The sequence below is a fragment of the Sapajus apella genome, unplaced genomic scaffold (assembly GCF_009761245.1).
Source record: "Sapajus apella isolate SASKATOON/1434 unplaced genomic scaffold, GSC_monkey_1.0 scaffold34, whole genome shotgun sequence".
Taxonomy (NCBI): Eukaryota; Metazoa; Chordata; class Mammalia; order Primates; family Cebidae; genus Sapajus; species Sapajus apella.
Genome location: NW_022436974.1, coordinates 13,398,866 through 13,422,342, shown reverse-complemented (window position 1 = coordinate 13,422,342; position 23,477 = coordinate 13,398,866). Strand labels below are relative to the sequence as shown.

General features: G+C 39.6%; 1 protein-coding gene and 1 long non-coding RNA gene across 2 annotated transcripts in view; both read right to left on the bottom strand.

The window, feature by feature from the left end:
* RAB38 (RAB38, member RAS oncogene family) overlaps nucleotides 1–3,381 on the bottom strand; it is a 62,130-nt gene extending 58,749 nt beyond the window's left edge. The window contains exon 1 of the mRNA XM_032295825.1: nucleotides 1,350–3,381. Coding sequence (XP_032151716.1) covers nucleotides 1,350–1,551 — 202 coding nt within the window. The 5' untranslated portion in view covers nucleotides 1,552–3,381. The remainder of the gene's footprint in view (nucleotides 1–1,349) is intronic.
* Nucleotides 3,382–4,949: 1,568 nt separating this feature from the next.
* LOC116563221 lies at nucleotides 4,950–23,468 on the bottom strand. Its single transcript, XR_004274286.1, has 2 exons — nucleotides 22,291–23,468; nucleotides 4,950–7,680 (listed from the first exon to the last, which is right to left on the bottom strand). It is a non-coding gene; the product is annotated as an uncharacterized LOC116563221 (long non-coding RNA).
* Nucleotides 23,469–23,477: the final 9 nt, after the last annotated feature.

Here is a 23,477-nt window from a genome sequence, read left to right as displayed (position 1 = left end):
GCTACTAGAGCAGATGAAAATGACTCCAAATGCATGAATCTGCTCATCTGTTTACTTGCAAAAAGAATAAGGCTCATGATTAAAAAGACATGACAGTCCCCACACCACAAATGCCCTTTCAAAAATTTTCCACATTTGTTCTGGCTTCAAGCCATTATAAAGTGTTTCCAATTAGACGTATCAGCTAAAATGAACCCATTTTCTGAAACAGAAGTGGGTAGTTTGGGTCTAGTACTTATAAAGCGTGGTTCCTGGTGTCACAGACCATGAAACAGACATGAAATAAGACTGTTTGAAGTTATTCCCACAGAGAATCCCAGATCTTTAAACTTCTGAGCAAGAAGATCCCTGACCCTTGACCAACTCCTTTCCACTTAATAGTGATGCAACTGAGCTGAAGAGACTGGTCCAAAGTCACTGAGCAGGTTAGTTAGTGGCAGGACTAAAATCTATAATGAGGAGTTGGTCATGCCCAGATTGCAAACAGCCTAGTCCAAGGAGTCACACTTAACTTCTGGTACAAACCTGTGGAGTCAAATTCTGATTCTGAATATTGTAAAAACAAACAAAAAAACTCTCATTTTCCAGATCTCTCAATGAAAACTTTAGGGCCAAATAAAGAAATCATAAAGCTATCATAGACCCTTACATAAAAATGGCTTAAAAAATATATACACAACCTCGTTTTGATAGAAGAGAGAGAGCCAGAGAGAAAGAAATACAGAAAGAGAAGGAGAAACAATACTTTGCCCCTGACATATACACACAAAAGTACTTGGCTTCTTGAAAGGGGGGAAAAAAATCTCAAACTCCTTTGTCTTCAGGGCAGAGAGAAAGGTGACAAAATTTGGAACACAGTGAGAGACTGAAGACAAGAATGTTTAAACTCCAGCTAGCCTGGAACTATTCCCGTTTCCTCTATGAACCAGCCTAGGGGCTTCCCCTCGGTTGGCCCCTGCACGGAAGGACGTGCGTGACACCCGGCTGCGTCATTGGCAGAAATGCCCGCGCCCAGAAAACGAGCTGGAGTGGAGAACAAAATGCAATTGCAGACAATCTCCCTCTGGTTCCCCTGAGGAGGCCTGCTCTGGGCGGAGAGATCCCAGGGGAATGTGCGGGAAGGAGCTAAAGCAATAGCCCCAAAGCGCCAGCGAATGCACTTGAAGTTTCAGCTGGGGCGAGAAACGTTTTTCTTTTCTTTGAAACTAAGTTTCCAACCCACCAGGAAAAATTTCCTCGCGACCTGGTGACTTTGATCTCACGCTTGGCCACAAGCCGCTGCCTCGAGACTGGAAACTGGCTGCGAGGCGCTCTCACCGGGTACCCTGACCCCCTCCCGGAGCGCTCACCTGCGATATCCCACAGCTGCAGGCGGACCACGGTCTCCGGGTCCCAGTGGAGCACCTTCAGCGCGAAGTCCACGCCGATGGTGGCCCGGTAGTGCGAGGAGAAGTTCTGGTGCACGTAGCGCTTGATGATGCTGGTCTTCCCCACGCCCAGGTCGCCAATCACCAGCAACTTGTACAGGTGCTCCTTGTGCGGGGCCTGCATGCTGGCGGGCGGCCCGCCGTGCCGAGCCTGCCCAGGGAAGCGCAGCCCGGGTGCGGCGCACGAGAGAGACTCGGGGAGCGCTAGCGTGGGTGCAAAGGAGAGGCGGCGGCGGCTGGGCGGGGGCCGGGGGCGGAACTCCTCCCCTAGGGGTTAATCCTCCTTCCTACTCCGCGCTCTTGGAGAGGGGAGGAGACAGGAGCAAGTCCCGGGACTGGCAGCTCAAAGGGGCTCGCGTGTAGTTGCCTGTTGCAGCACTTACTTGTCCAGCGCTTTAGTTTCCGAAGAGCTGTTTTCGCCTGTGATCCTGGTCACAAGCTTGTGAGGTGTGGATCTTATTTTCCACGTTTTGCCTGCAGAGAAAGCTGACCGTGAAGTACTCTGCAGGAGATGGCCGGTGAAGGGCCCCGCTGAACCCAAGTATGAAGTCACAGGGCTCCCAACCACCCCACACTGTAGAGAGAAAATGCAGGATCAGGAAGCCTAAGACTGGCTGGGTGCCCTGGTTCCTGCGTGCCCTGGTTTTTTAGTCGAGGGACCATAAGTAAGTCATTTGAGCTCCCCCAGCCTGTTCTTTCTCAATGAATGGCAATGCTGACCTCTCAGCAGCTTGGAGGTTTGATCACTGAGCACCTTCACATGCTTTCAACTGGTAATCAGTTAACAAGGAGGACGATTGGGCTGAAAAGGCCAAAGGCACTTGTGACTTTCAGCCTCTTCTCATACCCTAAAAAGTCAGCTGCACAGAGACAATTTTAACAATCCATCAGATTATTACAAATAATAATGGCAAACATTTATTGAGCACTTGCTATATGCCAGAGGGTTTAAAAATGATGTCTTTTAATCATCCCAGCTGTCTTAATGATAGATACCATATTTCCTCCTGTTTTACAAATGAGGACGCTAAGGGCTAGACATTTTAAATAATGTACCCACAGTCAAATGGTTAAGAAAAAAGCCAAATTCAAACTTGGTCTCTAGGTTGCCAGAGTTTTTTTTTGTTTTTTGTTTTTGGTTTTTTTTTTTCATTCATTTGATCAATACACATTGAGTACCTACCATGCACCATGCACAGTTCTGTGTCCTTGGGATGATACAGAAATTGGAATGCAGACGATGACTACGGGCCTCAAAACAATTTGCTTTCTCATGGGTGGAGACAGACAAGACAAACAAATGAAGTACAATTTGCAATATATTAGTTGGTAACAAAATAAGGCAGGAAAGGGGATGTGACGAGATTGTATGGGGTTTGGCCTTTAGATAGGGTGCCAGGGAAGGTCTCAGTAAGGAGACAATTTAGTAAAGACATAAAGAAAATGAGAAATTGGACATTCAGGCGTAGGGGGTGAACAGTTTATACCAAAAGGAGCTATTTTATACCTGAATGTGCTGTGAATGGAGCTTGGTCCACATTCTATCATTTCATCTTCTCAATTGCTTTATGAAGTGGGTTATTTTTCTTCAATTTATAAATAAGGAAGCCAGGATTAAGAGCAGCTTTCTCAAGGGCACACATAACTAGTAAGTGTTATTAGTGAGACTCAAACACAGGCCTGTGTGAAAGGAAGAAGGGAGGTTTGACAAGGCCATTGTCTTTCTGCTTCCCTCTTCTTGCCTGACACACCCTAAACTTTAGCCTCCACGTGCCCGGAACAAGCAGAGGGATGCCCTAGGTGTGTGACTGGGATAAGTCACATAACCTCTCTGAGCCTTGATTTCTACATCAACAAAAGAGAGTGATAATACCTGCTTTATAAAGTTGTTGATAGGTCGGGAGCGGGGGTTCACGCCTGTAATCTCAGCACTTTGGGAGGCTGAGGCTGACGGATCACTTGAAGTCAGGAGTTCGATACCAGCCAGGCCAACATGATGAAACCCCGTCTCTACTAAGAATACAAAAATAGCTAGGCGTGGCAGTGGGCCCCTATAATCCCAGCTACTTGGGATTCTGAGGCAGGAGAATCACTTGAACCCAGGAGGCAGAGGTTGCAGTGAGCCGAAATCACACCATTGTACTCCAGCCTGGTCAACAGCAAGAATCTATCTCAAAAAAATTAAAAAAATAAAAAATAAAAATAAATAAAAATAAAGTTCATTGATAAAACGTCAGGTCCATAGTAGGTGGTAAATAAATAGTAGCTATTAATATGAAATGATGGGTAAGCTTTAAATTCTCTCCACAAGCGCTGTGCTGTGCAGCTTCATCTTTCCTCAGAGAGTAACTCAGAAGCTTTGCTCAGAATGAACACTAAGTGATGGTGTGTAGAACTGTACACGTTTGTGTTTTATTGAAATGCTTAGCTGGGTAGGCCTCATTTACTGGTTTCCACCCACACAGGGACACACCAAGCAGGTTATATCTAACAAGTGAGACAGATATTCTACCTGCGTAAAGCATCAGCCAACACTGTCACCTCACTTCCCTGGGAGGAATTTGGGAGCCCAAGATGCTTAAGCCATTTTAAATGCCTGCAGAATTAGGGAGGATGACAAAATGAGGCCTTTGCCAGCTCTAAAGTCCTAGGTCTGTACATCTGAGAGACAGGTTTTGTCTGGACAATGAGCTGCTGGGCTAGAAACAAGGCAGGAGTTTGAGACATCTTGTGGGCCAGCCCTCGGTGTTAAAGGCAGCCCAACTTTCTCAATGGCCCAGACTGTTTTCCCAGGCCTGGTCCAGGCAGAGTCATCCTCACCCTTATCTGGTGTCCTCTTTTGATCAACAGTGTATTGCCACATCAGACATTTAGACTTATGACAAAGGACAGTCAGAACAAAGTTCAGGAATTTTGGGTCCTGAAGCTGATAAAATTGGAGGAAGGAGATCTTTAAGCAAAAGAATACAAATACAAAACCAAAAAGTATATTATTAGATCTAGGGCCTTAAAAGGGGTCCTGAAGCTTCAGTTTTATTGCCTCCCTAGGGGTGGGAGATCCCTCTCAGGGACAGCAGCCAACCCTGGTGAGCAAGCTCCCTGGCCAGGCAGGAAGTATGTGCAGTATTTCCAGCAGTACTCATTTAGGTCTCATGATCATTCTTCACGGTGGGAAGAAATTATTCTCGGTTTATATTTTTAAGACTTTTAGACTAAAGTAGCTTGGTAAGCACCCCAGTCTAGCAGTTCAGTAAAATATTTGTAAAAGAAGCCTAGGTCTCTGAACCTTAAAGTCCCCTGGGTAAAATGAGGGAGTTGGGTTGCAAGATCTCTGGAAAGTCCTTTGGACTCTCAAATTTCAGAATTCTGAGTCCTGTAGACACCATCTGGTAGGAGTGACACCCTAGCTGATTCTAGTCATCCCACAATAGCACCATTGCCCAAGAGGTGACATTTTCTCTCCTCTTTTTAGGTTTAGAAGAAAGGCCGTCTCAAAGCAAACATGATGCCATAATTCTTCTCTGGTTTCATGGCACTATTCTTTCCTCTGCTGCTGCACATTTTCCCACCAGACAAAGGCAATCCAAGCTCTTTTTTTTTTTTGGAGGGTAAACCTTCCTGTGCTCCCCTGCCTGCTTTGAACTTAGTTTCTACTCTCAGAACCAGGCTGCAGACAGGGAGCCAGGGAGAAACTATAAACTGGATCAGGCCAGACATTGAATAGATGGAAAGGATATTATCAAGCAGGTAGACCATTCTTGTCTCCTCTTTCATTCAACCCCATCTCCTGCAATTATGATGCTTCTTAAGAACCAGTCTTCCCCAACCTGAACATATACCTGCTCAGATGCCTTAGGATCAGGAAGATCTTAGCTTTTTCCTGACACAGCTTCCAAAAGAGCCAGTGCATCCTCCCTCTGGAGAGAACAGCTGTGTCATTCTTTCCCATCCCAGCAACCACACGGCACCACGGAAACCTGTTCTCCACAGTAACTCTAAAGCATCTCTGATGATCTTTTAAAAAGCTTACTACCCTCAAATTGCTAAACCACAGCATCTCACCAGCGTCAGGGAGGGAGATGACTCAAGTTTGTAAAGGGTGTGTGAGACCACAGTGTTCAGAATTCAAGCCTAGAACAATATTCCAGAAGGCACCGCATTAGGTTTCTCTGAGTCTCCATTCCCTTTCTGTCCAATGTGAATATCTATTCTAATATTTACGAAATGGAAAAACTAATTACAATGATTGCAAATTGCTTTGCAAATTTAAACTTGAAGGGACAAATCCTCATGTTTCTCTCCTAGGGCTGCTGTATTTGGTAAGTCCCTGTGAAGTTATATTATTTGCTTTTGCCATTAAGAGAGCCATGGGGAGTTATTCATTAGCTTATGTATGCTTTTAATTATTACTCTGAAGAAATATTTAAATGACTGCAAGATGAGGTCCCAAGGGCTTCTGCTATAGAAAAGGTATTCTAATATTTCTTAGATTAATACAAGAAATATATCTTAAAACAGATGAACTTTATTCTGCAAAAGGCCTGGAAGAAATGACCATACATTTTATCATCCAAATTATGATTCTTGAGAATGAAAGGGTAATTACAAGTAATTACACCAAACAAAGGCAACAAGACAGGGCTTTCCTAAATAATATTCATTCCCAAAGAAGAGAGAGAAGTTGGAGCTCTCAAATCAGATCTACAGCTACAGGGGCTTTGGAAAATTCTCCTAAACCACAATTTCAATAAATACGTCTGCCAAGTTAAAGTTGCAGCTTATTTGTCTCTTGTCTTCGAAAAGTTCTCTCTTTACCCAGTAGGCTTGTCTGAAACCTGTGCTAACTTGCAACGGAGTCATCTAGTATTGATTCAGGATTGCAGCAACTTTTGGGTTATTTAGAGAGAAGCCAAGAGGGATTCTGTATGGGATGTGCTTGAAATAAATACTCCAGTCTATGAGAAATTTGTTGCTAGATTTTTTTTTCCAGAAAGAAAGACTACAATAGGATATTTACGCATTATCATGAGAAACTGATTGTAAGTATATTTTTAACCCACCTGTAGTATGAATCAAGAAAACTAGATTATGCCCTAAACCATTTCAGCAGTATATTTATCACCAACTAAAATTACGTGCCTTAGCTGCACCAAACAGGCATGGCTGAATTAAGGCTTGTTTTTCTACTAACCCACCTAACATGGATGAGTGGAAATGAGCTAAGGAATGGCCAAAAGACAAGCATCTGAGAACATGGAGGAAAATGATTCTTTATGTACTAGAATTTCAACTTCCTTATACTGGGAGCCTACAACAAGGTAAGCCCTTTATCTTGGTAAGTTTATTTGATCTTTACAAGCACTCTGTGGCAAGTTCTTCACTTTATAATGAGGAAAATAGGGCTCAAAAATTTAAATATTTTTTCCAAAGTCACAGATATGAAGTGACAGAATGAGAATCATAACCCCTAATTCCTAAATCTGTGCTTTTTTGACTATATTACATTCCCTTAGCATGTCATAAATTCCAGGTCCAGACTTCTATGGTAGCTTTGTTTCTGCTATGCTAATAAATATTCAGGCCATAAAGAAAAGAGAGAGATTCGATTTCTATTTCATAAAGTTCTAACTATGTACAGAAACAGCCAATATAAGAAGAAAAGAAAAAATCTATGATTCAATGATAAAAGGATATATCCCATAATCTCTCATCAACTCAGGCAAAAAGTCAACACAGGTAAAAGTGGCATGCTGTGCATTTGTGGGAGGGGTCTGACCCAGTGCACATAGAGAGCATATACCAAGGAGTCTGCTCCTGTTGCTCTTGGAGAAGGCGCTAGGATAGTACTGAGGCTGTCTAGTAAATGAACTCCTAGTCCATAACAGGTGAGGACACAGGGACTTGTAAGCTCTAGCTGAGAAGGTTAACACAAGAAAATTACTGACAGACCACCACAGCATCAGCGAAGAAATATGTGTGTACAAAGGACTGTAACAGACATTTTTGAAGATCAGGGTCAGAAGAAGGGTCTCACGTTTATCTCAAAGAGTATATAAGATATAAGCCCTTACCATCAAAATGCTTCCATTCTGGTTAAAGCATCAGCATGTATACACATGGCCCTCTGCCTTCCACTCTGACCCTCTTCTCAGACGCCTTCTCTGGAAACTTCCCTTCTTTTCTGTCCATCCACTGAAGTTTGCTATTCCTCATCTTTGGGATTATGACTTTCCCTGCTTGAGCTCATCCACTCCTGTGACAAGAGGGAAAATGGGGTTAGGGAATTTGGCAATCTGGAATCAGGCAAACTTACCTGATGTCATATTCAGGTTCTACCACTACCCAGTCACAAGAACTTCATAAAGTAGTTTAACTTCTGAAAGCCTAACCCTTCATGTGTAAAATGAGGATAATAATTTTAACCTCACAACTTTTTGAGAAGACTAAATAAAATTCTATGAAGTGCTTAGCATAGTGCTTAGCCTAGGATATGCACTGAAAAGAACATGTTGTTGAACTACCAAATGTCTGCTGATGATTTCTATATCTGTATTTAAAACACAACCTTACTCCTGCATTGCATACCCTTGTCCCAACTGCCTGTTGGGCATTTCTACCAGGCTTTCTGGCAGACGGTTTCAATGCAACATGTGCAAAACTGAACTCATTATCTACTCTAACAGACATGTTCCCTTTCCTGTATTCCTGGTTTTTGGTCATGGTTCCACCCTCGCTGAAGTCTACCAAGCCCCAAAACTCAGTCACTCTTGATTCCTCTCTCTTTGTGACCCTTACAACCTATCAGCCTGAGTCCTCTGATTCTATTTCAGACAAATTGATGGCATTTCCAATGCTCCACAAAATTACTATTATAACAAAAAGGTGAATGTCTATGAATTATTATTGTAGAGAAAGGATCTTTAAATATTATGTGAAAAGCAGAAATAATAATAGGAAAAAATGTCTAGACATTAACAATCACCAGAAGCAAGATAAATTATACATGCAGGATGAGAAAAATTTTGCAACATTTAAGACAGGCAAAAGGAAATATATCTTATGTTAATTTGTTCTAATAAATGATTTTAAAACACTAAATTAGATAGAGAAGGACATAAATAAGCAATTGACCACAGAAGACAAAAAAACAATTATGTGAAAAGTAGGATAGTAATAAAAGTATGAAAATTAAGGAATAATGTAATACTATTTTTTACTTTTAAAATTGACAAATATATTTTAATACTAAAAATATCCAATTTTGATGAGAATGCAAAAAAATGGATACTATCATATGATGCTGGTGGGACTCAGGAAAAGCTGTTAAACGGAAATGTGGCTATATGTATCAAAAACTTAAAATGCATGTGCCCTTTGTTAATAATTCTATTTATAGGAATTTGTGGTAAAGAAATTATTAAAGATGTATGTAACTATTTAGCTTTAGGAATTCCAATTGCAGTGTTGCTTATAAAAACAAAAAATCAGAACTCCTTAAACAGACATGAGGTTAAATATTGTAATGCTGTACATCTGTGCTGGCACATTATTCAGCCTTTATAAACAATGTTAAATAAAATATTGCAGCTGGAAAAATGTTCACAATTTTTTACGACATTTTTAAATGGGAGGGCAACAAATCGCAAAAAGTTACAGTCCCCAATTTAGCATCAAATACATAATTTCCATTTTACACACACACACACAAATACACATACATTGTTGATGGAAAAAAGTACAGACAATTATGTATCCACATAATAGAGTTTGTCTCTGGATAGTGAGATTACTGCTTCTTTTTTTATATATTTTCCTGCTTTTCTATATTTGAATTTTTTTTGTATTTCATTTCTATGAAAACATTATTGACATCAAAAGAAGAAAACATTAAACTCAAATGTGTACTGAATAGGTCTTGGATGAGGATTTCCAGTGGCTCCTGTTCCAGGTTTCAACATGCAATGTATAGTGACAAAGTTTCCTGTCTGGCCACGAAGTGCTGGGTATCAGTGTTTTAGGTTTCAGTATTTTTCTAGCTGACCTTTCTCATTCTGATCACACAAATCTTATCAGTGCCGAGATGTGTGCCCTCCTAAGGGAACCAACGCACTATTTCATGGGTGGCACGATCAGGCTGACACTCCAAAACCAGTTAGACAAGGTACTCATGCTGTCCTGGAGTGACTGCCACAGTAGCCCTGGCTCAGCTTGTGAGGACAAGCTCCGTGTGCCTGAAAGGGAACTGACTGTCTCTCCTCAATTTGAATTAAAATTCCCAGCGGGGTCACCAATATCCAAACCTTGATATCATCTTCACTTCTTTTCTGCCTGTGCCCTACTTTTCCACTTGCAAATTCTTCTCTCCAGTGTCTTTCATTCACGCTGTAATTTCAGTCCCTCTTAATATATCAACAAGCAGTTGTTTCCTGAGGACATCTTCCTGATTCAGTTTCCCTTGCTTTGTCCTATCCCTCACCAACCCCAGATCAATCTTCAGAAATAAATTACTACAAGCTAGGCATGTTGGTATCGCCTGTAGTCCCAACTACTAGGAGGCTGAATTGGCAGGTTCACTTTAGCTCAGGAGTTCAAGCCCAGACTGGGCAACATAGCAAGATCCTGCCTCTAAAAAGTAAAATAAAATAGATACTACTGCAATAGGACACTCTTCTTATCACAACCTCTGAACTTATGTGTGAGAGGAATACATTGATTTGTTTAACATTTTGATGAGCTGAGTTTTCTGTTGATGCAGCCAAACCCTAATCTTAAATGATAAATCTTCTTAAGTCTGAAAGAAGTCATGTCTCTGCTTAGCATGCCTGTAAAATAGCAGTTTATATGTATACAATTACATCATTCTACCTCTCTCCAGCATTCTTTTTGTAGATTTTGTCTCCTCCTCTTTGACTCTGCCCATGAAAAGAGAGGGATATACTCTACCAGCACATGGTGCAGCCTGCTTCACAATACTGCGTGATCAAGAAATGTTCCATACTTGTTTACGCCAGGCTGTATTTAATGTCCTGACTTGCATAGAAACTCAGTAAGTCTTTTAATGACAATGAAACATATGAATCATGTAAGACCATGACTTATGTTATTGCCAACAATTTTGAGCCTGAAATGCAGTAAGCTACCTGGTGTTTTGTTTTATTTATTTTATTTTTATTATTATTATTTTTTTTACAAGAGGCTTGAGCATTGCTACTGGCATCCACATAAAGCAATGGGAAGATGAGGCACAAAGACTGCTATCGTGAAAGTTATCGGGCCGCATATCCCATCCTGACTCTATCACTAATTTCAGAGTCATCCTGATCCCTTAACTTCACACACGCTGTTAACCTCCTTGGGGTATCTTCTCTAAATTGATAGCACCTTCTCAAAAACAATCAGGTCATATGCATGACGGGTCTTAAAGACAGACATAATTATCCAACAACTAGTGAGTACCTTTTAAACACTTGTTCCTCTTTTAAGAATCTATCCAAAATAAATAATCAGGCAGTCTTTTCAAGATTTACATGCAAGATATTTAAAGCAGAATTATTTTTAGTAGCAATCTAAGTATTTATCAATATAAACTGATTGTATAGACAATGTCATATCCATAAAATTTAATATTTTATAGCCATTAAATGTCATGTTTATGAAGAATATTAATGGAATGAATATTCAAGCTATTATATTATTTGGGAAAAAGCAAAATATAAAATTACATATATATGTGCATATATATATAAATTATCCAGATTTCTTAAATATATGTACATAATTATACATATAACTAGAAGAAACATTTTTCTTCTTTATACTTTTCTAAATTATCTAGGATATATATGTATTGGTTTTAAAATCAATGAAATTACATAATTATTTTCAAAATCTTTCAGGATTTACTATTTATTTTTATTTATTTTTGATATTTTGAAATTTCACAGTTAGCATACCTTGGTTTAAGTCACCAAGTGGTCTTTTCCATCTGGATACAGATGCCTTGCATTTATTAGAAGCATTCTTGCATTACTTGTTTGATAATTTAATCTCTCTTATTTGTTCTCAATCTCTCAAAAATTTTAAAGTCTAACTCCAGGACAACACTAAGACGTTTTAAACAATGTTTCATTCTTTTTGTCTCTATATTCTACTTTCTGGAAGATTTGCTCATCTTGGTTTACAAAGTCTTTCACTGAAAGCTTTTTATTAGCAGCCTGATTTTGAAGAGATATTTATATCTATTTATCTACTTTTAAAAAACATGCTAGGTTCCCAAAACATAAATATACAGCTTAATCAATTAAGCTTTCTTTGTCAAACTTTAATATAAAAACGCCATAGCAGCTTCCTAAAAAAGTATTGGAAAACGTATGCCCCTAGGGCCCTGATGTGGTTTGTCTGAGTCCCCACACAAATCTCATCTTGAATTCCCATGTGCTGTGGCAGGGAGCTAGTGGGAAGTAACTGAATTATGGGGGCAGATCTTTCCTGTATTATTCTTGTGATAGTAACAAGTCTCACCAGATCTGATGGTTTTAAAAGCAGAGCTTCCTTACACAACCTCTCTTCTCTTGTCTGCTGCCATGTGAGAGGTGCTTTCATCTTCTACCATGATTGTGAGACCTCGCCAGACACATGGAACCGTGAGTCCATTACACCTCTTTCTTTTGTACATTGCCCAGTCTCAGGTATGTCTTTATCAGCAGTGTGAAAACAGACTAATACAGTAAATTGGTACCAGTAGAGTGGGGTGCTGCTGAAAAGATACCTGGAAATGTGGAAGTGACTTCGGAATTGGGTAAGGGACAGAGGGTGGAACAGTTTGAAGGGGTCAGCAGAGGACACAAAAATGTGGGAAAGTTTAGAGCTTGCTAGAGACTTGTTGAATGGCTTTGACCAAAAGCCTGATAGTGATATGGACAATAAGGTCCAGGCTTAGGTGGTCTCAGATGAAGATGAGGAACTTGTTAGGAACCGGAGCAAAGGTGACTCTTGTTATGTTTAACAAAGAGACTGGTAAAACCTTGCCCCTTCCATAGAGATTTGTGGAGCTTTGAACTTGAGAGAGATGATTTAGGTTATCTGGCAGAAGAAATTTCTAAGCAGCAAAGCATTCAAGATGTGACTTAGATGCTGTTAAAGGCATTCAGTTTTATGAAGCAGAGCAAAAAAGTTTGGAAAATGTGCAGTCTGACAATGCGATAGAAAAGAAAAACCATTTTCTGAGGAGAAATTCAAGCTGGTTGCAGAAATTTGCAGAAGTAATGAAAAGACTAATGTCAATCCCCAAGACAGTAGGGAAAATGTCTCCAGGACATGTCAGAGGTCTTCATCGCAGCCTCTTCTATCACAGGCCTGGAGGCCTTCTCTTGTCTGCCACCATGTGAGACATGCCTTTCACTTTCCACCATGATCATGAGGCCTCCCCAGCCATGTGGAACTGTGAGTTCAGTAAACCTCTTTCTTTTGTAAATTGCCCAGTCTTGGATATATCTGTATCAGCAGTGTAAAAACGGACTAATACAGGCGCCCCCACCATCACCCACCATATAAGAAGTATTTAAATAGCACTGGAATTTTATGTTGCCTGTAGATTTGCAAGCTCTGACATATCCTAACCTCAGCAATAACCTAGGTGTTTAGTGAAATAAATAATAGATGACCTATGGAGAGCAGGAATTCTTAAATTGTATTAATACTGGAAGATTCTTTCAGTGAGCTAAATTCAACTAGGAGCACCCTGGGAGGAAGGGAAAACTGGCTAGTTTCTACAATTTTCCCCCAAGTCACCTAATGACCACCTTTTATTTAGAACTTTTGATTAGAAAGAACTCAAAACAAAGGTAGAAAATGCAGGCAATGAGGAAAGATGGGAGGTTCAGTTGTTGCTGTTGTTTGATTTTTTTGTTTTTATGAAAGAAAAACAAAACTCTTAGTTCTGGTCTCTTAGACTCATGTCTGCCGGTTGAAGGTGTTTGGCAATGTTTTTCTATTGATCAGAGTTTATTTCCCAGATCTTTGCAAAACCATACAGATGATTGGGGACACCTCATTCAGCCAGTTTACCTTGGAAAAGAGATACTTAAAAAGACTGCTGGCATCAATTATTTTTTCCCAAGTAAGGCGTATTACTGCACAAATTTGCCTATGTTAGAGGGAATAGAGACATAATAAAAACCTGAGGAACCCTAGACATGGCTATTGGGCTTCAGGAGGTTGATAATCCCATGGTAATTCCAAAAAGAATCACCAGTTCTTCCAACTTGCTTGGTACTAGAAGTCTCAGGAATATCAGGGTTGTAGGCATTGCAAACTCCAGGACCCATGGGACAAATGTTTGCTGCTGATTTCTCCTTTTATTTTATTTTTTTTTTTTGAAACAAGGTTTCACTTTGTCACCAGAGCAGTAATGGAGTGGTGTAATCTAGCTCACTGCACCTGAACTCCTGGGCTTGAGGGGTCCTCCCACCTCAGCCTCCTGAATAGGTGGGACTAAAGTTGTGCACCACCAAGCCCAGCACTTTTTTTTCTTTTCTGTAGAGACAGAGTCTTGCTCTGTTGCCCAGCTGGTCTTGAATTCTTGGCCTCAACTGATCCTTCAGCCTTCGACTCCCAAATTGCTGGAATTATAAGTATAAGCCTCCATGCCCAAATGCTTTCTCCATTTGAGGAAAAGATACTTTGACCAGAACTTTTCTACTTACACATTAAAGTTGAGTTCCTCCGAGGTAATCTGGGTATGTGGTCTTGTTAAACACATTTTTCAACACTCTGGAATAAAGTCAGTTCTAGAATAAAGTCTGTGAGCCTCCAAGGAGCACATCTTTGCCTTCTGACATTAGAGCCCTTGGGAGTGCACTAGTTCAGTTAGTTGGATCATTCCTGAGTCACTCTGCAGTATTTTAGTTTACTTTACATTATGTATTATTTCTAAAGATAGTACAGTTTATTCTCCTCCACTTAGGAAAACTATACAATGCTAGGAACTTTTATTGATCTATTTTGAAATCAGTTTTCTTGGAGAATAACTGTCAAACAAGCATGCTCCTGAAACTTCCTTATCTCCACCCCCAATGGGGTCGTGGCCTCTTAGATTTATGGCCCAGTTTCCCAGTTCTTGGTATGCAGAGCTGGCATTCTTTCCTGTTGGTGCAGACTCCTGAAGCTCAGACTGACAGATTAGGCAGTCTCTTGCCCCCCAGAGAAATGGGCCAAATAAATAATAATTGAAGATGAAAGAGATTTTCACAGTTTCAACTAAGATTAAGCAGATTACATTTACTCTAACCCTAATCACAGTGGTAGCTTTATTGCCACTGGGGTTCACAGTGAGGTCACAAATCACTGGAAGTAAACAGGGACTTGGAAGAGTATGAGTTATGTATCAACATGCATTGTCTGCTGTTTGTTAATTAGCTATTGCTGCCTGGCATTTATTATACAGAGAAGTTAGCAGAACTAGAAAAAAACAAGATTTGGAACACTGGGCTGACAAGCATGACTGAAAAGGCTATAATCATGGGTCTCGGCAAAGAAAATGATGGTCATCTTTGCAGAACACTTGTGGCAGATCCCTGGGACACTGTATGCCAGGAAGCGAACTCTTAACTTTGCATTCATGGCTTTTCAAATGTTACTGAAAAATACAAATTATTGGGCCTCGTACTAGTTCTACAACTTATTTGGAGGGTGACCTTGAGCAGTCATTGGTTCTCTCTAAGCTGCAGGCTCTTTAGCTATAAAATTTGATGACTATTATCCACCATCTCTGGTTGTGAAAATTAAATCAGATAAGTAACTGGGCAATTGTGAGGACATCAAAGACATCACTATAGAAAAGTTAAGTTACAATTTCTCACTATGCCTCTTTTCCCATGGTATAAGATTTTTAAAACTCTGCAGTAAGACTAGACACTAATATTCTAAGACTAAACATAAGATTTACATTATAAGATTAAAAGAACTCTATTACCAATGCTATGAAACTAAAAGATTCAAATAATTCAACCTATGAATTATACTATGAAAGTATCAGTGAACATTGTCAACTAGAGGCGATTCCCCAGCCTCTCTGAAACTCTGTAGCACATGCTGCTTTGTATCAGGCAGACCTGAGTTTCAACTGTGCCTCTACTGCTCACTACAGGTACAACCTTTGGGGAAGTTACTTAATGTGCCTCTGAGTTTTTTTGTGTATGTACCTATGTAATTCAAATCTATTCTTTTTCATTGCCAAATAGTACCATTATTGCCATTCATTTATGAAGAAACAGCCTGAGAGGCTAGATTTCTTTTCTAAAGACATATAACATGTCAACACTTAAGTTGAGCTGGGCTGGGAAGGGTGGCACGAGACCCCCCATCAGCCACCTCCCTCTGCGCTGCCCCAGCAGACACTGCAGGCATGGGCAACTGCCCTGCGCACTCAGAGTATGTAATGTTTCAACATCATTCCAAGGTCCTTGAGGAATTGCCACAGTGTCTTCCACAATGGATGAACAAATTTACACTCCCATCAACAGTGTAAAAGCGTTCCTGGGATCCAAGATGGCCAAATAGGAACAGCTCCGGAGTGAGGTTCCCAGTGAGAACAACGCAGAGCGTGAGTGATCACTGCATTTACAAATGAGCTATTACTGCCCACAGACCAGGAGATTCCTGGGCTGAAAAGCGCCATGAGTTTCCAGCATGGCTGTTTCAGCCGGCACAGTGGGTCATGCACAAAAACTCACACAAATCTGGGCAGCCGTTTCACTGGAGCCTGGAACACCTGGGAGACAGAGCTGCCCATTCAACTGAAAAAAAGGGGGCTGAAACAGGGAGCCAGGTGATCTGGCTCAGTGGGACCCACCCCCACAGACCAGCAATCTGACACATTCTGGACTGAGAGTTTCACAGCAACCACAGATGGACCCAGGATGGTCCAGCTCTGTGCAGGGAAGGGCGTCTGCCATTACCAAGGCAGTCCACCACTGCTGAGGCAGTCCACCATTACTGAGGCAGTCCGCCATTGCAGAGGCAGTTCTAACTATACCTCTATAAACCGCAAGGAAGTTCACACAGCAGCTGGGCAGAGCCCATGGCAGCTCAGCAATGCCTCTGCTGGCAGACTACGACTAGGCTACCTCCTAGCTGGGCAAGACATCTCTGAAAAGAGGTAGAAGCACATCAGGAACTTATAAATAAAGCCCCACCTTCCCATGACAGAGCACCTGGGAAAAAAGGCGGTTATGAAATTCACCGCAGCAGACTTAAATATACCTTCCCAGCAGCTCTGAATGAAACAACACAACTCGCAGTTCAGTACATGAACTATAAGGGTCAGACTGTCTCCTCAAGCAGCTTCCTGACTCCTGTATATATCCAAAGAGTCACCTTACAAAGGAGAGCTCAGGCTGACATCGGCGGGTATCCTTCTGGGATGAAGATAACAAAAGAAGAAACTGGCAGCAACCCTTACTGTTCTGCAGCCATCGCATGTGATCCCCAGGCAAGTAGGGTCTGGAGTGGACCTCAAGCAGTCCTACAACAGAGAGTCCTCACTATTAGAAGGAAAACTAAAGAAACAGAAAGAAACTACTTCATCATCATCAAAAAGGATGTCCACTCAGACACTCCATCCGAAAGTCACCAACTACACAGACCACAGGTGGATAAATAAAGATGGGAAGAAACCAGTGCAAAAAGGATGAAAACACCCAAAACCAGAATGCTTCTCCTCCTCCAAGGAATCACAACTCCTCACCAGCAAGGGAACAAAGCTGGATGGAGAATGAGTCTGATGAATTGACAGAAACAGGCTTCAGAAGGTGGGTAATAACAAACTACTCAGCTAAAAGAACGTGTTCTAACCCAATGCAAAGAAACTAAGAACCCGGAAAAAAAGTTTGATGAAATGCTAATGAGAATAAACATCTTAGAGAAGAAAATAAATGGCCTGATGGAGCTGAAAAACACAACATGAGAATTTTGTGAAGCATACACAAGTTTCAATAGCCAAATTGACAAAGCAGAAGAAAGGATATCAGAGATTGAAGATCAACTCAATGAACTAAAATGAGAAGGCAAGATTAGAGAAAAAAGAGTGAAATGAAATGAAAAAAGAACTCCAAGAAATATGGGATTACGTGAAAAGACCTAATCTATGTTTGATAGGTGTATCTGAATGTGGCAGAGAGAATGATTCCAAGCTGCAAAACACTCTTCAGGATATTATACAGGAGAACTTCCCCAACCTAGCAAGGCAAGCCAATATGCAAGTCCAGGAAATACAGACAACACCACAAAGATATTCCTCAAGAAGAGCAACCTCAAGGCAAAAAATTGTTAGATTCACCAGGGCTGAAAAGAAGGAAAAAATGCTAAGGGCAGCCAGAGAGAAAGGTCGGGTTACCCATAAAGGGAAGCCCATCAGACTCATAGTGGATCTCACCGCAGAAACCCTACAAGCCAGAAGAGAGTGGGGGACAGTATTCAACATCCTTAAGAAAAGAACATTCAACCCAGAATTTTATATCTAGCCAAACTAAGCCTCATAAGCAAAGGAGAGATAAAATCCTTTACAAACAAGCAATTGCTCAGAGATTTCATCACCACCAGGCCTGCTTTATAAGAGCGCCTGAAAGAAGCCCTAAACATAGAAAGGAACAACCAGTAACAGCCACTCCAAAAACATACCAAACAGTAAACAGCATTGACACAATAAAGAAACTGCATCAACTAATGGGCTAAACAACCAGGTAGCATCAAAATGGTAGGATCAAATTAACACATAACCAATATTAACCTTAAATGTAAATGGGCTAAATGCCCCAATCAAAGGACACACACTGGCAAATTGGATAAAAAGTCAAAACCCATTGGTGTGCTATATCCAGGAAACCCATCTCACATGCAAGGACACACATAGGATCAAAATAAAGGGATGGAAGAAGAGATACCAAGCAAATGGAGAGAGAAAAAAAAAAAAAGCAGGAGTTGCAATTCTAGTCTCTGATAAAATAGACTTTGAGCCAACAAAGATCAAAAGAGACAAAGAAGGGCATTACATAATGGTAAAAGGATCAATGCAACAAGAAGAGCTAACAATCCTAAATATATGTGCACCCAATACAGGAGCACCCAGATACATAAAGCAAGTTCTTAATGACCTACAAAGAGACAGCCTCCCACACAATAATAGTGGGAGACTTTAACACTCCACTGTCAATATTAGACAGATCAATTAGACAAAAAATTAACAAGGATATCCAGGACTTGAATGCAGATCTGGACCAAGTGAACCTAACTGACATCTACAGAACTCTCTACCCCAAATCAACAGAATATACATTCTTCTCAGCACCACATTGCACCTACTCTAAAATTGACCACATTATTGGAAGTAAATCACCTCTTAGCAAATACAAAAGAATGGAAATCATAACAACCAGTCTCTCAGACCACAGTGCAATCAAATTAGAATTCAGGATTAAGAAACTAACTCAGGACCACACAACTTCATGGAAACTGAACAACTGGCTCTTGAATGTTGACTGGATAAACAATGAAATGAAGACAGAAATAAAGATGTTCTTCGAAACCAACAAGAATGAAGACACAGCATACCAGAATCTCTGGGACACATTTAAAGCAGTGTCTAGAGAAAAATTTATAGCACTAAATGCCCATATGAGAAGCAAGGAAAATCTAAAATTGACAAGCTATCATCAAAACCAAAAGAGCTAGAGGAGCAAGATTTTAAAAACTGAAAAGCTAGCAGAAGACAAAAAATAACTAAGATCAGAGCAGAACTGAAGGAGATAGAGACACAAAAAACCCTTTGAAAAATCAATAAATCCAGGTACTCAGTTTTTGAAAAAATCAACAAAATAGAAAGACTACTAACCAGATTAATAAAAAAGAAAAGAGAGAAGAATCAAATAGATGCAATAAAAAAGGATAAAGGGGATGTCACCACTGATTCCACAGAAATACAAACTATCATCAGAGATTACTACAAACAACTCTATGCACATAAACCAGTAAAAGTGGAAGAAACTGATAAATTCCTGGATCCTTGCACACTCCAAAGCCTAAACCAGAAAGAAGTCAAAACCCTGAATAGACCAATAACAAGGGCTGAAGTTGAAGCAGCGATTAATAGCCTACCAATCAAAAAAAGCTGCGGTCCAGATGGGTTCAATAGCCATTTATGGTAAAAACCTTCAATAAATTAGGTATCAATGGAACATATCTCAAAATTATAAAAGCTATTTATGACCAACCCACAGCCAATATCATCCTGAATGGGCAAAAACTGGAAGCATTCCCTTTGAAATCTGGCATTAGACAAGGATGCCCTCTCTCATCACTCCTATTCAATACAGTATTGGAATTTCTAGCCTGAGCAACCAGGCAAGGAAAAGGAATAAAGGGTATTCAACTAGGAAAGGAGGAAGTCAAATTGTCTCTATTTGCAGACGACATGATTGCATATTTAGAAGACCCAATTGTCTCAGCCCAAAATCTCCTGAAATTGATAAGCAACTTCAGCAAAGTCTCAGGATACAAAATCGATGTTCAGAAATCACAAGCATTCCTATACGCCAATAACAGACTTAAAGAGAGCCAAATCAAGAATGAACTGCCATTCATAATAGCTACGAAGAGAATAAAATACCTAGGAATACAACTAACAAAGGATGTAAAGGACCTCTTCAAGGAGAACTACAACCACTGCTCAAGGAGATAAGAGAGGACACAAACAGATGGAAAAGCATTCCATGCTCATGTTAGGATGAATCAATATTGTGAAAATGGCCATATTGCCCAAAGTAATTTATAGATTCAATGCTATCCCCATCAAGCTACCTATGACCCTCTTCACAAACTGGAAAAAACCACCTTAAACTTCATATGGAACCAAAAGAGAGCCTGCATAGCCAAGTCAATTCTAAACAAAAAGAACAAAGCTGGAGGCATCACACTACCTAACTTCAAACTATACTACAAGGCTACAGTAATTAAAACAGCATGGTACTGGTACCAAAACAGAGATATAGACCAGTGGAACAGAACACAGGCCTCGGAGGCAATGCCACACATCGACAACCATCTGATCTTTGACAAACCTGACAAAAACAAGCAATGGGGAAAGGATTCCCTGTTTAATAAATGGTGTTGGGAAAACTGGCTAACCATGTGCAGAAAGCAGAAACTGGACCCCTTCCTGACACCTTACACTAAAATCAACTCCAGATAGACTAAGAATTAAACATAGGACCTAACACCATAAAAACTCTAGAAGAAAACCTAGGCAAAACCATTTGAGACATAGGCATAGGTAAGGACTTCATGACTAAAACACCAAAAGCATTGGTAACAAAAGCCAAAATAGACACGTGGACCTATTTAAACTCCAGAGCTTCTGTACAGCATAAGAAACAATCATTAGAGTGAACCAGCAACCAACAGAATGGGAAAAAATTTTTGCAATATACCCATCTGACAAAGGACTAATATCCAGAATCTACAAAGAACTAAAACAGACTTACAAGAAAAAAACAAAAAAAACCCATTCAAAAGTGGGCAAAGGATATGAACAGACATTTTTCAAAAGAAGACATTTATGAGATTTTCATAATGTCAAAGACATTATGACATTTTCATATATTCAACAAACATATGAAAAAATGCTCATCATCACTGGTCATTAAAGAAATGCAAATCAAAACCACATTGAGATACCATCTCATGCCAGTTAGAATGGTGATCATTAAAAAATCTGGAGACAACAGATGCTGGAGAGGATGTGGAGAAATAGGAACATTTTTACACTGTTGGTGGGAGTGTAAATTAGTTCAACCATTGTGGAAGACAGTGTGGCGATTCCTCAAGGACCTAGAAATAGAAATTCCATTTGACCCAGCAATCTCATTACTATAATCCTATATTTACAATCCTATATTCAAAGGATTTTAAATCTTTCTATTATGAAGACACATGCACATGTACGTTTGTTGCGGCACTGTTTACAATAGCAAAGGCCTGGACTGAACCCAAATGCCCATCAATGGTAGACTGGAGAAGGAAAATTTGACACATATACACCATGGAGTACTATGTAGCCATAAAAAATATGAGGTTGTGTCCTTCTTAGGGACATGGATCAATCTGAAAACCATCATTCTCAGCAAACTGACACAAGAATGGAAAATCAAACACCGCATGCTCTAACTCATAGGCAACTGTTGAACAACGAGAACACATGGACACAGGAGGGAAGCATCACACAGTGGGCTCTGTTGGTGGGGAGCAGGGGAGTGACAGCAGGAGGTAGGCAGGTTGGGGAGGGATAACATGGGGAGAAATGCCAGATATAGGTGACAGGGAGATGGAGGCAGCAAACCACATTGCCATGTACGTACCTATGCAACAATCCTGCATGTTCTGTACATGTACCCCAGAACCTAAAGTGCAAATACCTAAGTTGACATTTGTTTTTATGCATATATTTTTAATTGACAATTATATTTATCATGTACAGCACATTGTTTTGAAATATGTCTGTGAAATGGCTAAATTGAGCTAATTAACATATGCATTACTTCATATACTTACCATTTTCCATGGTAAGAACAATTAAAAACCTACTCTCTTAGCAATTATCAAGAATATAATACATTGTTATTCACCATAGTTACCATGTTGTACAGCAGATCTCATGAACTTATTTGAATTACAATTTAAACCCAGAACCATCTAGATCCGAGTTTATCATCCTTTCCATTAAGCAATGATGCATAATCCAAAAGTGCAAAGCACATAGTAGACATTTGGTAAGTGCAGGCATAACAGCCAGTTGTCCCTGAGGCCAAAGTACCTGGATTCATTCTTGCTTTGCCATTTATTAGTTGTGTGTTCATGAGCATGATTCTTAACGTCTCTGTGCCTCAGCTTATTCCCCTGTAAAATGGACATAAAAGCAGTACTACCTTATATGGTTGTTCTGAGTACTGTGTTAATGTATACAGACTACTACAGTAAGTGTTAACAAATATGAACTATTATTGTTGAACAGCAATAATTTTCTGAACTTCTATTTACCAATCTGTAATCTAAGTATGTTACTGTCCGCTTTATGAAGAAGCAAGATATAATCACCAAAAATAAAATAATTTATTTTTAGAGATTTATTAGTAAATCGCAAGAGCTTTTTCCAATGCAGATATAAAATTCTGAGTTTTCATTTACCACTCAGACAAAATAGGGGATATTTATTATTTTATCTTTTTTAGTATATATTCATGAAGATGAATTTTCAAGAAGTTTGACAAATATAAAAAGTAGAAAAATAGATCTCATAGTTTTGTCATTCAGCACAATCACAGCCAACTTCTTTTTTATTTTATTATTTATTTTTCTTGTATATATAGATATGTAAGTACAATTAAAACAGAATTACATATGTAGGTAGATTTCTTAGTTCTACTTGTTTACATAATAAAGATTTCTTTCGCTTCAAAAATTATGAAATGCAGTTTATTCAGTTATGGTCCATTGTCCCTTAAAAGTATGTTTAAGATAAAGCTCAGCAAATTATTGTTTTTGAAGCCAAACAGAGCTTTTTAAATATAACAGCAGTAGAATCTTAATGAGAGTTTGTTCTTAACACATTACATATGAAATGATGTATCGCAGGAAATAGCATTTTAAGAAAATATTATTTCCTTTCTCAAATGATAATAAAACATCCACCTTTTCCCAAAATGAAATAAAAAGTAATAAAAATAGTCTTCTTAAGCTATATACATTATCTATATACTTTATCTTTCATATATTTTGGGAGTTTCTCCAAAGTGCAGATTTTCGAAAATATTATTGTGGACTTTGAACATAATTTTTTACCATATGCATTATCCACATCTAGCTATACTTAGCATTTTTCATCTGGAGTGTGTCAAAGCAATTCGCACAACTTAATCAAAACTCAGGTTTTTTAAATTAAAGATTAATTTAAGGTGATATTCTGCAACAACAAAAAATTCTGCTCCCACAATTTATTTTCTG